The sequence below is a fragment of the Puma concolor genome, chromosome D1 (genome assembly GCF_028749965.1).
Source record: "Puma concolor isolate L17-30 chromosome D1, mPumCon1.1.hap2, whole genome shotgun sequence".
Taxonomy (NCBI): Eukaryota; Metazoa; Chordata; class Mammalia; order Carnivora; family Felidae; genus Puma; species Puma concolor.
The window spans coordinates 109952031-109966112 of NC_141676.1; the positions used below are offsets into that span (position 1 = coordinate 109952031).

Genomic DNA, 14082 nt, shown 5'->3' on the forward strand with positions numbered 1-14082 from the left:
GAAAGTTGGGATAGAAGGAACATACTTAAACATCATAAAAGCCATATATGAAATGCCCACAGCTAATATCATCCTCAACGGGGAAAAACGGAGAGCTTTCCCTCTGAGATCAGGAACACAAGGATGTCCACTCTCACCACTGTTGTTTAACATAGCACTGGAAGTCCTAGTATCAGCAGACAACAAAATGAAATAAAAGGCATCAAAATTGCCAAAGAAGTAAAACTTTTTTTTGCAGATGACATGATACTCTACAGGGAAAACCCGAAAGAGTCCACCAAAAGACTCCTAGAACTAATACATGAATTCAGCAAAGTTACAGGGTACAAAATCAATGTACAGAAATTGGTTGCATTTTTATACACCAATAAGGAAGGAACGGAAAGAGAAATAAAGAAATGGATCCCATTTACAATTGCACCAAGAACCATAAAATACCTAGGAATAAATCTAACCAAAGATGTAAAAGACCTGTATGCTGAAAACTATAGAAAGCTGATGAAGGAAATTGAAGAAGACACAAAGAAATGGAAAAATATTCCATGCTCCTGGATTGGAAGAATAAATCTTGTTAAAATGTCAATACCACCCAAAGCAATCTACACATTCAATGTAATCCGAATCAAAATTGCACCAGCATTCTTCTCAAAGCTAGAACAAACAATCCTAACATTTGTATGGAGCCACAAAAGACCCCAAATAGCCAAAGTAATACTGAAAAAGAAAACCAAAGCAGGAGGCATCACAATCCCAGACTTTAGTCTCTACTACAAAGCTGCCATCATCAAGACAGTATGCTATTGGCACAAAAACAGACACATAGACCAGTGGAATAGAATAGAGAACCCAGAACTGGACCCATAAACGTATGCCCAACAAATCTTTGGCAAAGCAGGAAAGAGTATCCAATGGAAAAAAGACAGTCTCTTCAGCAAATGGTGCTGGGAGAACTGGACAGCAACATGCAGAAGAATGAAACTAGACCACTTTCTTATACCATACACGAAAATAAAATGGATGAAGGACCTGAATGGGACACAGGAAACCATCAAAACCCTAGAGGAGAAAGCAGGCAACACCTCTTTGACCTAAGCAGGAGCAATTTCTTACTTACTTGACACCTCCAAAGGCAAGGAGATTAAAAGCAAAAATGAACTATCGGGACCTCACCAAGATAAAAAGCTTCTGCACTAGAAAGGAAACAATCAACAAAACTAAAAGGCAACCAACAGAATGGGAAAAGATATCTGCAAATGACATATTGGATAAATGGCTGGTATCCAAAATCTATAAAGAAGTCACCAAACTCCACACCCGAAAAACAAATAATCCAGTGAAGAAATGGGCAGAAGACCAGAATAGACACTTTTCCAATGAAGACATCCACATGGCCAACGGACACATGAAACAATGCTCAACGTCATTCATCTTCAGGGAAATATAAATCAAAGCCACACTGAGATACCACCTCACACCAGTCAGGGTGGCTAAAATGAACAAGTCAGGAGACTATAGATGCTGGCAAGGATGTGGAGAAACGGGAACCCTCTTGCACTGTTGATGGGAATGCAAACTGGTGCAGCCGCTCTGGAAAACAGTGTGGAGGTTCCGGAAAAAATTAAAAATAGATCTACCCTATGACCCGCAGTAGCACTGCTGGGAATTTACCCCAGGGATACAGGAGTGCTGATGCATAGGGGCACTTGTACCCCAATGTTTATAGCAGCACTTTCAACAATAGCCAAACTACAGAAAGAGCCTAAATGTCCATCAACTGAGGAATGGATAAAGAAGATGCGGTTTATATATACAAGGAATACTACTTGGCAATAAGAAAGAATGAAATCATGCCATTTGCAGCAACGTGGATGAAACTGGAAGGTATTATGCTGAGTGAAATACATCAGTCAGAGAAGGATAGATTATCATGTTTTCACTCATATGGGGATCTTGAGAAACTGAACAGACCATGGGGGAAGGGAAGGGGAAAATATAAAATAGGTACAAACAGAGAGGGAGGGAGGCAAACCACAAGAGACTACTAAATACAGAGAAGAAACTAAGGGTGGATGGGGGGGTAGGGGAGAGGGAAAATGGGTGATGGGCACTGAGGAGGGCACTTATTGGGATGAGCACTGGGTGTTGTATGTAAGCCAATTTGACAATAAATTATATTCACTAAAAAAAAAAAAATTATGCTTCTAGTACAGCATGGCAGCATAGACCTAAAACAACACCAATGCCAACACAGTGCTGAAGACAGAATGGCCGATCACGTGCTATGGCGAAAAAAACCGTGGAAAAGCAATTTTATCTGGGGTAGGAAGGGGGAAAGCTGTGAATCAGTACAATGATGCTAAATTTTAAAAACTGGAATTTTTACAATAAATATTTTTGAAAACGTTTCAGTGGTCAGCGCTCACCTCCCGTCTCAGTTCCCTGGTCAGCGCTCACCTCCTGTCTCAGTCCTCCGGTCAAGGCTCACCCTCTGTCTTAGTTCTCTGGTCAGGGCTCACTGCACACAGCAGACCTGCCCTCGGGGGAGAGGTACAGCAACGCAGGAACCACATACCTGGAGAAAAGCTCCCCGATGTTTTCGAGCTCTCCAATGGCCTGCAGCCTGCTGAGGGTGGGGTAGAGCGAGTACACGGACTCGAGGCTGCCCCTACACAGCTCCTCCACTTCTCTCACCCTGGGGGCAAAAGACAAGACACTTGGGACACCAAGAGGCTTGCAGAAAGATCAAAGTTCAAATCTGCGGCTACAGAGTTGCTTTGCTGGCTCTGCTGTTGACCTAATGCTGTGGAGGCCCCAGCATCCTGCGGCAGAAACACCATCCTCGCATGGACCTGTACTGCAACCCGGCCCTGAGCCGCAGGCTGTCTAACCTGCACTCCCTGCACCTAGGTTTCTTCGCTTTCAGAATTCTTCTGAACATTAGAGAATACACAGAGAAAGAGCCTAACAAAATGGCCAGCACATAATAAGCACCAAAATAGCAGCAAATATTTTTGTAACCAAATACAGGATTTAACAGGTCACTAACTACTGTTAAATAAATAGTATGTTACCTGTGTTTAACCTGTTATAGTTAAGTACCTTCTGGTGTATTATCTCATTGCGCCTCATAACAAGCCTAAGTATTGGTAAGTACTAACCACAGTCAGCACTTAACAAAAAGAACACCAGTGCTAAGAGGTAAATGCCATACAACTACCAACGGAGGCGAGGTTACAACTCTTGAGACACAGAGGCCCAGGAACAGGACAGAGAGGTGGGAATCTCGTTCTCGAGGGCTCTACATAAAGAGCTGACCTGGTCCCAAAGGGAATTTTTTTTTTTTTAAGGAAAGAACAGATGTGAACCACATGAACAAGTAAAAAGATCTTATCAGAAAAAAAGAATGTAACAATTTATGTAAGCACCTAACATGAGCAAGCTCCTCCATCTAAAACAAAAAACAAAAAGGTACTATTATAGTGTGTGTGTGTGTACACACACACACACACACATATATACCTGACAAATACGAATAGAGAATTCTCTCATATAAAACCGCTGAAACACAGAGAATGCCCTTCCAAGAGACGGAAAACACCCACAGTTCCTATTAAAAACATTCTTGCAGAAGATAAAACTCATCTGAGCACTTACTTCTCAGATGTACATAAGCTACAAAATTGTTACTCACAGGATTTCGCCTCCCCCTTCTGCACTGTTTGAATCCCGACACTGACTGGCATGATTTATTCCACAGCGAAGGTGCTGCCTGACAAGAGGGTGGGAATGACGAAGACACAACCTGACCAAAGCCACCAAGTCGTTACCTTTCAGCAGTGCAAATCCGCATGCTGAAATTACTCATCAAGTTTTCAGAAAAGCAGCCAGGACACTAAATGTTAAAATACAGTAACTCTTTTTACAATACCTGGCATATTTGAGACTTTCATAAAATGTGGAGAATTCTCTATCTCTCAGAGACTGTAGAGCATTGTACACGGATTCATGGTAACTGGTTCCCTCCATTCCTTTACTGAGATAATTAAAACATGAGAGAAAAAAATATATTTAAAAACAAAAAGTCTTAAAATGTACATGTATATAAAACATAATCGCACCAAAAAAACAAAATATGACAACTAAAATTAAGGAGTCTCCATTTCAAACAATGCATTTCTAGAAATTCTGGCAAGAAACACAAAGAATCTTGTAGATCATTTAAATTATTCAAGCAGAAAAAAGTGTATTTCTCAGATCTTTGGCCTGGTTCTCATTCTCACTTATTCAGCGAACACCGACTATGTGCCAGGGGGCACCAGGCTCCAAAGCCGGGGCAGAGCGGGGGAAGGGGGTCCATGACTGGACAGGTCAGATAAGGTCGCCATTCCCATGGAGTTCATGTTGTGGTTCGGAGTAGATGGACAATAAATACGCCAGACGCTGACAAGGAACGTGCAGAGAATTAAAACGGTAACAAAAGAGAAGGACCGGGTGGCAACCTGAGATGGGTGGTCAGGGAATGTCTGAGACATGACACTGTCCAACTAGAATCTGCATGACGAGAAGCCACACCCGGGGCAACAGGGCAACAGGCAGCAGATACATTCAAGGCCTTTACGTACCAACAGCCTGGTGTGCAGGAAGAACACAGAGAAAGCCTACGTGCCTGAAATACAGCAGGCAGCGGGAACAGTATACGGTGACTTAGAGAGGAAGCAAGAGTAAATGCTATAAAAATATGAAAGCGTATCTCTCTAATCATACAGTAATCTAACAGTCTGAAATCTGAAAGACACTCCAATTGATGAAATTTTTTTCTGTGAAGGCAATTAAACATACAATTAATATGGTTTCGTTTTTTGGTGCCTATGTCATCAAAAGACTTTTTTTACATAAATGAGAAATCTTTTCTAAGATCAGGTGTTTGGCTTTCCATTCGGAGCAAATGGTGATGTTACATACAGGGCTACAAACGGTATCTTCCCATGTTCCTGGATTAGCAGTATTTTTTCATGAAAGAAAATATCCCATCGCGAAAGATAAGCAGTCTTAGGAGTGCTGTCCAGCCGCGATGGTGCTACCTGACTGCGGGGACTGGGAAGCGGAAAGGCTATACTTCTCTTTGGGTTCATAAACAATCAATGAGAAGATTCTCAGAGAAAAAACATTTTACATTTCTATTTTCAAGTATGTCTGGCAGCAGGCGGGGGGGTGGGGGTGGGGGTGGGGGGGGATGCCCTGATGGAATTAGAGGGTGTAACTCAACCCAGGTATGTGAACTGCTTACTGCTGTCATGTTTAAGCCACTCGGGCATCTCTATAGCCTGCAGCATGTACAAAACATGAGAAACCCCCCAACTCTTGTTATGCTCACAGAGTAAGTTTAAAAACAGTTCATTATAGGGGTGCCTGGGTGGCTCAGTCCGTTAAGCATCTGACTCCTGATTTTGAGTCAGGTCACAGTCTCACGGTTCATGAGTTTGAGCCCTGTGTCAGGCTCTGTACTGTCAGCAGGAAGCCTGCTTAGGATTCTCTCTCCCTTTCCTTGTCTCTCTGCCCCTCCCCTGCTTATGCACGCTCTCTCTTTCCCTTTCTCTCACTCAAAATAAATATATAAACTTAAAAAAGAATAAAAACAGCTCATCGGTTACAACCAGAAGAAAATGTCCAAGCTCTTACTTGGCAGAAACACAGTGGTCCCACTGCATATTCCTCCATGCTGCTTGGTAACAGAGCTCCTGCAGCTCTGCACACCACTCTTTATTTTCAAGGTCTAATCCTTTTAAATAGACGGAAAGGATATGGCAGAGTCCCAAATTCTGCAGGGCCTAAGCAGGAGTTAAAAAAAAAAAAAAAAAAAAAAAAAAGTAGTCAAAGATAACAAAACTAGCGAAAAAATAATGGCCAAACATGAAAAGTAGGGGCGCCTGGGGGGCTCAGTCGGTTCAGCAACCAGCTTCAGCTCAGGTCATGATCTCATGGCTTGTGAGTTCAAGCCCCGCACTGAACTCTCCACCCTCAGGAGCCTGCTTCAGATCCTCTGTCTCCCTCTCTCTCTGCCCCCTCCCATGCTCGCTCGCTCTCTCTCTCTCTCTCTCTCTCAAAAATAAACATTAAAAAACAACAAAACATGAGAAGTAACTTTCACAACACCATCACTGAAAATCCCCAAGTACCATTTCGTTTGCTCTCCCCGAAACATAAAGACAGAGACTGAAGCCCGGCTGAGGGGCGCCAGCCAGCAGCACAGATGACAGCCTCCAGACCACCTGACATACAGACTACGAGCAAGAGTTTACGTGAGACTTTCCATGGAAAGGATGTAATCCATGACCTGCCACACTGCGTGCTGGCGAGAAATGTCTTCTGCTGGCTAACGAGACTGTGATCAACAAACCCACACCGCCTTTCAAGTCAGTGACCCTCTGGGTTTTGACCCCAATGCCCGTGTCCAGAGTTTCCATGGCCGGCTGAAGACGCCACCCATGTACTGAAATCCCCTCACGAGACACGGGACTTCACCAGAGCAGAAGAGAACTCACCTGGATGATTCCTGCCTGGCGGGTGGATGAGGAGATTGCCGTCTCAAGGTCATATGTCACCAGGGCTTTCCCCCACATGGCTTCATGCTCGTACGTTCGCAGCCTGTAATTACAGATTCCCAAGGTACCTCTGAGTTCTACCTGCCTGTGGCTCCTTCACAGACAGAATTACCATCCCGCCATCCAGAAGCACGGGTTTTACCTGGTAAGGGGCTGGAGCATCTTCCCCCCACCACAGCCGTACAGGCTATCTGGCTCTCCGATACTTCTATAGATTTCTAAGAGCAGATCCTAAAAACAGAGCAGCAACAAAAATTGGAGATGGGAAAAATACCACTTTATGAATTCAACAAATTGGAAATTATATCATTACCAACATGTCTCCCAACTACACATTATTGTCATAAACGTAAAAGATAGTGATATGGAAATGTATACCAAAGATGTGAATCGGCAACACAACAAACTGATCCCAGACAACAGAATGACTCCCTGAAAAGAAGTACTCACAATTTCATGCATTAAATAAGAAATCAACCTCAATTTATCAGGCTTTCAAACACATGCATAAGTAATCATTAAAACAAAAACAAAGAATCCTATCAACAGCTAAAAATGGACACAGGAAAATGACATCTGCAAAGTCTGACTCTTGGAAACTGAATGTAGTAAAAATAAAGGTCATGAACTTTTCTTTCAAAGAAAACTCAAAACTGAATTATGTTACAATTGGTAAAAACAAAGTAAGGATAAAGAAGCAGCCTGATGACTCCAATCTTTGTTGTAAAATGTACACAGAATGGATTCTGTTTAAAACCATCTCAGTAAAATAAAAATGAAAACAGAAAGACAACAGAAGACTGGAAAAGCTAGAAACGTCTGCACAGAAAACCAATCAAGCAATTTTACTGCTTAATGGTGCTTGCTCTGGGAAATATTTACTAAATACAACTTCATGGATACTGGCATAAGTCTGTAATTCTGATTCTTTTTTTTTTTTGTTAATGTTTATTTATTCTTGATAGCACAAGTGTGAGTTGGGGAGGGGCAGAGAGAGAGGGGGAGACAGAATCCAAAGCAGGCTCCAGGCTCTGAGCCGTCAACACAGAGCCCTACGCGGGGCTCAGACCCACGAACTGTAAGAACATGACCTGAGCTGAAGTCGGACACTCAACCGACTGAGCCTCCCAGGCGCCCCTGCAGTTTGCAGTTTGAATTCTAATGAAACGGTTTCTATTCATGAACGTGAAATTGAGCCCTTGGTGCTGGAATGCTCAGTACCCAGCTTAGCGCAGTAGCCAGCCTAGCACAGAAAATACTGCAAAAACTCAGCAAAAGAGGGTAAAACTATAGAAAAGCACAAATGGAAAAGAGAAAGGAGAACGGGACCAACAGCAGAGAACATACAAGACGCCAGGAGAGGCTAATGGCACTAAGGTTAGTGAAACATCAGAGAAGATGCTGAAAGGAAGGCGACCCCCATGCTAGTAACACAAAGTTCACAGGGCCCACGAGCAAGTGCTGCTTGTCTTTCACAAGTCCAGCTGTTAAGGAAAAGGAGGCCAGAAAGGGTGACAGAAGAGAGAAATGACTTACTTTTATTTTTTTTAATATTTATTTATTTTAGAGAGAGAGAGACAGACAGAGACAGAGAGTGAGCTGGGCAGGGGCAGACAGGGAGACACAGAATCCAAAGCAGGCTCCAGGCTTTGAGCTGTCAGCAGAGAACCCGACGCAGGGCTCGAACCCACAGACTGCGAGATCATGACCTGAGCCGAAGTCGGACGCTTAACCAATAGAGCCAACCAGGCACCCCGGAAATGACTTTATTTTTAAGTAGGCTCCATGCCCAAAGTGGGGCCTGATCCCACGACCCTGAGATCAACAGTCACAAGCTCTACCAACTGAGCCAGCCACGTGCCCGTGCAGGGGAATGACTTGAACAGAAGTGTGACAACGTCTGGACACCTCCAGAGGGAGCAGAGCACAGTGAAGAGTAACTGTTCTGAGAAAGAACTCATAAACAACGAAGCACAGGGAAGGACTGTGTTGACTAGAAGGAGAAAGTGTTTCTCCACTTTAACAACAGCAAAGGTTACACTGAGTGATGCAGGGGGATTTCGCGTTTGATGGGGAGATGTGCTGGGACTTCGTCTCTACCTCCCCGGTTTTCTTCGAGAAGCAGGAGGCAAGCTACAAGCAAAAGGGAAAAGACAAAGTGGAGAGGTAGAAACGGTCATTTCAGAGGACTGAGCCGACCAAAGAAATTCAGTGAGAATGGCCAACTTAGGAGTAGACATGAAGAGGTTTATAGAAGGGGTTCCTGGGGGGCTCAGTCGGTTAAGTGTCCAACTCTTTGTTTCAGCTCAGGTCACGACCTCATAGTTCATGGGATCGAGCCCTATGTTGGGCTCGGTGCTGACGGTGGGGAGCCTGTTTGGGATTCTCTCTCTTTCTCTAAATACATAAAGGTTAAAAAAAAATTTATAGAAGGAATCGGCCCTGCGATGTGACATACAGTAAACAAGTAAGCAAATGAATATATGATTACAAATGTTAAATTCTATAAAGAAAAAAAACAGGCTACTGTGGCAGAAAAATCTGTGGCCTAACGTTCAGACCGTGAGCTTACGTACAGGACACACAGCCCAAACAGTAACGTCAGTCTGAAAATCAAATGACGTCTCTAGCATCTCTATAATAAAATAATAATACAAAATAAATAATATCACAAATAATAAGGTCTCTGTAATATTTACCTGTAAACTTATTCCAGTTTCTTCTTTACTTTTTTCACTCAAACTAGAAATCGTTGTATTTTGGCTTGCTTCTTCAAACATAAGGCTTCTGTTTGTCACAAGAGCACATCTTTTAATGAAAATATACTATTGTGAAGCTTACTAACACACACACACTATAGCCTTGAATGAGAAAAACTAACCAAGGTCACAGATAAAACATAATGAACCATTTATACTTTAAAATGTAATACGACTCACACCTAGAATGGAAAAAAATTGTGAATATTAATTCTTCTCATGATTATCAAATATTAATGACAATCTCATAGACAGGAAGACCATATGTCAAACTGCACTTATTTATAGGGCCAGGCCTGTTTAAAAATAAATGCTCTCCAACTTCTAATGTTTTGTCAGGGGTTTTACCCGAAGTTCAACCTCATTAATAATCACGGGCACACAAGACCACACCGAGACACCACATAACAAGCGATAAATCGGTAAAAATTAGGAAGTGTGATAATACTAAGTGTTCACAAAGAGGGGCATGGGTGGGATCCACCCACCCAAGGTTATAAAACCACTAAGTGACAGGATGGAGGCACAGATCTGGGTACTCCAAGGCCTCAGCTTTCAGCCCTGCACGTACATACAGCATATTCAGTCCCATCAGATAATTTCAACTCCCAAGTCGTGTCAGCTATAAAGTTGGTGACAATAATTATCCCATGTATAAAATCAATAGTAACCTAAGTGGGAGTGCCTCTGTTATTACTTATCAATTGATTCCTGTTTGGCTCCCTCCTTCAAACGTAAGGCTTTCTACGGATCCACTCCCACAACTCCATTTCTGACAAGTATGCAAATGGCTGTGACCACTTTCAGAAACAATCTGGCACTATCTTGGCAACCCCTGCAGCCCAGTAGTTTTCCCCTTAGACACAGATCCTGAACCGGGGAAGGAGGAAACGAATCGTGGTGCACCGCCCCCCGCTGGGACACGCAGTGGCAGTGACAAAGTACTGACCACAGCAACACACAACATAGATAAATCTTACAAAGATACCGAACGGAGAAACAAGTTCTAGAAAAGCACACACGTAATTTGTCGTGAAGCTCAAAAATGAGGAAAACTAAACTATATTTATGTATTCATACTCCTAGGATAAAAACAGCACCTGTAAGAATGAACACAAAACACGAGCTCATGTTCACCTCCCGGAGGGAAGACAGAGGGATGGGACAGAGGAGACTGCTGCCTGACAGAAGAGTAGCGACAACATCCAATTTATGTGTAGCTATTACATCTATTTTCCTTATTGGCAGGTCATGCAGAAGACAGTTTTCAGAGGAGAAATTTGGAGAGCAGGGGAGACAGTACTAGAGGTTGTAACTTTGTCCGTCTAAGGCTGTAATTAATCCAGGAAAAACAGAGCCGCCAGGACCTGGCAGACGCTGCCTCAAGTACCAGTGACACTCACATAACCGAGGTCGTGAATGAACACCTTTGGCCTAAATCTATTTGAGGGAGTTTTACACTTCTTTCTGAAAAATTATGGACACTAGCTTTGAAATTTCGTATGTTCTCAGGAGCAAGTTAACAAAACTTTATGGTACCTGACTGAGTCACTGAAGAAAACCAGCGTTCCCTACCCTCCGTCAAGCTCATCCCTCTGTCTGCCCTTCCCGTCCCATCAGGCACTTGGGGAAAAAATCAAAAATCAAAACCAAACTGTTAAAGCAAATTGCAAGTCTTCTCTGTCAAGGACTTGTTCCTAAAGTTAACCAAATCAAAATCCGGGCCTGCTGCTTGTTAAACAATTCTGCAAAAGTTTGCCAAATTCTATCCAATCACCTATCTACAAATTAAGGTGATTTTATTTACACTCATAGACGAGTGGTGCCTGGGTGGCTCAGTCTGTTAAGCGTCCGACTTCGGCTCAGGTCATGATCTCGCAGTTGTTGAGTTGGAGCCCCACGTCAGGCTGTGTGCTGACGGCTCAGAGCCCGGAGCCTGCTTCGGATTCTGTGTCTCCCTCTCCCTCTCAGCCCCTCCCCCACTCATGCTCTGTCTCTCAAAAATAAATAAACATTATACTACTAGACAAGTGTATTCACTCCTGATTAGAAAGAAATACTAATTAGAAGAAATACTAATTAGAAAGAAATACACAACAAAACCAGATACTGAAACACATTCAGATCATAATTACTACTGCCAAGTATGTAGACCCTGACTCAAATGTTAAGTCTCTAAGAATGGGCAATGATCCATTTCTTACTCATAACATATTTAACGAACGTAACTGTCTTCATACAGTCTACAGTGATGATGAACCAATTACATATTATACATAGTATCTACATATCATAGATTTTTGTTTTCATTTGAAAAGGAGAAATTAAATACCAAACCAGAGACTTAAGAAATCAGTCCAAGTAACTCATTTATTTATGTTTGGACGAGGATCTGAATTCTGGCTACTGGTTTTCCACAGTCTAAAAACCACACTGTTTCCAGCTTAAGGACAGTCCAAGGTAGAAATCGTTAAGTAGCAAGCATGAGAAATATAGCAACATATTATATCTTTGCCATTGCAATTCTGTAATAGGAGTGATTCTGTGGTGGGAAAATGAGGCTAAGAAGAAAAATAAACACTAGGCTACTTCAAATGAGTAAGATCTCACGAGTGCAGCTGGGATAATACAGTGTGCATTCTCTACTCTTTAACCTCCTTGCTTTCTTGTTTTTCACTAAGATCTAGGACAACACCTATTCAACTCCTATCAGAATTCTAACTCAGAGGACAAGTTAATTAAGTTGGTAGAAATACAGGTAGACAGCAAAGTAATGAAAGTAATTGAGTCACAGAAAGAAATCAGTACATTATAATAAACAAGGAAAATGGACCTTGAACAAGCTGGGGGATTAGTGGTAAAAGTAATTTCACTAAAATCAAGCAATCACTCAATCATCTGAAAACCATTTATTGATCACTTCTATTAAATTCCCAATGCTACCGCTATGGGGAACAGAGAGATGAATAAGGAGTTTGCTATGTAGAATTTATACAATTCTTAAGGAATAAACATCTGTTTTATTTCAGAGCAGAATTATTTATATCTTTTAAAATATTATTTCACTTTAATAGAAAACTTCTATCTAAAATGTCTTTTAGGGGCGCCTGGGTGGCGCAGACGGTTAAGCGTCCGACTTCAGCCAGGTCACGATCTCGCGGTCCGTGAGTTCGAGCCCCGTGTCGGGCTCTGGGCTGATGGCTCAGAGCCTGGAGACTGTTTCCCATTCTGTGTCTCCCTCTCTCTCTGCCCCTCCCCCGTTCATGCTCTGTCTCTCTCTATCCCAAAAATAAATAAACGTTGAAAAAAAAAAATTTTAAATGTCTTTTAAATGGGGGAATGGGAGCAAAATAAAATACATACCTTTACTTAAACAATGTCAGCACTGATTTTAAAAGCCAAGTGTCTAAATTCCATTACCTTTTCTCCTGGTCATCTGTGCTTTTCTTATCTGCATAAATTTCCGCATAGAGCAATGCTGTAAAGTGAGCAGCACAAGACTGAGCCACCTTAGCAACCTCCAGGTAATTCAACTCCAGCCAGAAAGCATCATCAAAAACGGTTCCTAAGGAAGGTCTAAGGAAAAACTTAACATCAAGTCATGTCCATTTCTTTAACTTCAATATCAAAATAAGAGTATGCTGATATAGAACACAACGGTAGCAAGCATTAAAAACAAAATTAGATGCAAATAGCCAAAAACCCCATGTCCCCAACATACAGCTGTAAACATGTTAACATACTATGGCTGAAGAGCCCTATCTGACCCCTTTCGGATCACAAACCCCGTACGGAATCTGAGGAAAGCTATGGATCATCAGAGCTCATACAAATTTGGGGTTCACACCTACCCTCCATCAAGGGGTCTATGGACTCAGGCTAAGGGTAGGCTGCACAGAATACCCAATAACACCTACAGAAATCTTTTTTAAAAAGTGGCCAATTTAATGGAAATACTGTTTCTTCAAAACACAAGTACATGTTTTTCCTAATGCAGTCCGTTTTCTCTTTGTTTTTTCGCCTAAGTTACTTAGAAACCTTCTGGGAGTAACAGTGGGTCACAATCAGAAGCAATCATCTATCTCTTTTAAAACCAGCATTATAAATGAAATGCGACAAGGTAGTGGGTAATAACACTGGTTTTAGACCAGCATATGGCCTGATTCAAGTCCAGTTGGACCACCCACTACAAGATATATCACCTTCAACAACTTCGATTCTGAAGGTTTAATTTTCTCATTTGTAAAACCGGGGAACAATAGCCATCTTCCACGGAATTTGCAATGATTAAATAACACGTATCAGGCTGATGAATACAGTGCCTATCACAGAGCTGACGCTTAACTGTAGCTACGGAGGGGCGCCTGGGTGGCTCAGTCGGTTGAGTGGGGAGCCTGCTTGGGATTTTCTCTCTCCCTCAGTCTCTGCCCCTCCCCTGCTCCCACTTGCCCTCTCTCTCCCCACCTGTGCCCCTCCCCCACTTGCATGTGCTCTCTCTCTCTAAAATAAAAAACAAACACCAAAAAACAAAAAAACCCTGTGGCTGAGGAATCTGAAGTTCAGAGATCACAAAGCTTCTAAGCACCAGAATCGGACGTAAATTGAGGTCCTTTACATTCCTTTGTTCTGTTCATATTCTCTCAAGGAATCTTCCGTACGGCTTATTCAGAATGAAAACTAAATGTGAAGAATGTTTATCTTTTCCAAGGACTGGAATGTCA

General features: G+C 42.3%; 1 protein-coding gene across 9 annotated transcripts in view; it reads right to left on the bottom strand.

The window, feature by feature from the left end:
• The window catches only part of ATM (ATM serine/threonine kinase), a 133117-nt gene that overhangs the window by 33085 nt on the left and 85950 nt on the right, over nucleotides 1-14082 (bottom strand). For 8 of the 9 annotated variants that reach the window (XM_086679204.1, XM_086679207.1, XM_086679203.1 and 5 more), the window contains 7 exons: nucleotides 12782-12937; nucleotides 9302-9410; nucleotides 6745-6833; nucleotides 6543-6645; nucleotides 5680-5828; nucleotides 3929-4033; nucleotides 2573-2692 (listed from right to left, as the gene is read on the bottom strand). In XM_086679204.1, the coding sequence (XP_086535330.1) occupies nucleotides 2573-2692; nucleotides 3929-4033; nucleotides 5680-5828; nucleotides 6543-6645; nucleotides 6745-6833; nucleotides 9302-9410; nucleotides 12782-12937 (831 nt within the window). The remainder of the gene's footprint in view (nucleotides 1-2572; nucleotides 2693-3928; nucleotides 4034-5679; nucleotides 5829-6542; nucleotides 6646-6744; nucleotides 6834-9301; nucleotides 9411-12781; nucleotides 12938-14082) is intronic. The other variant, XM_025929174.2, reaches the window with a different exon arrangement.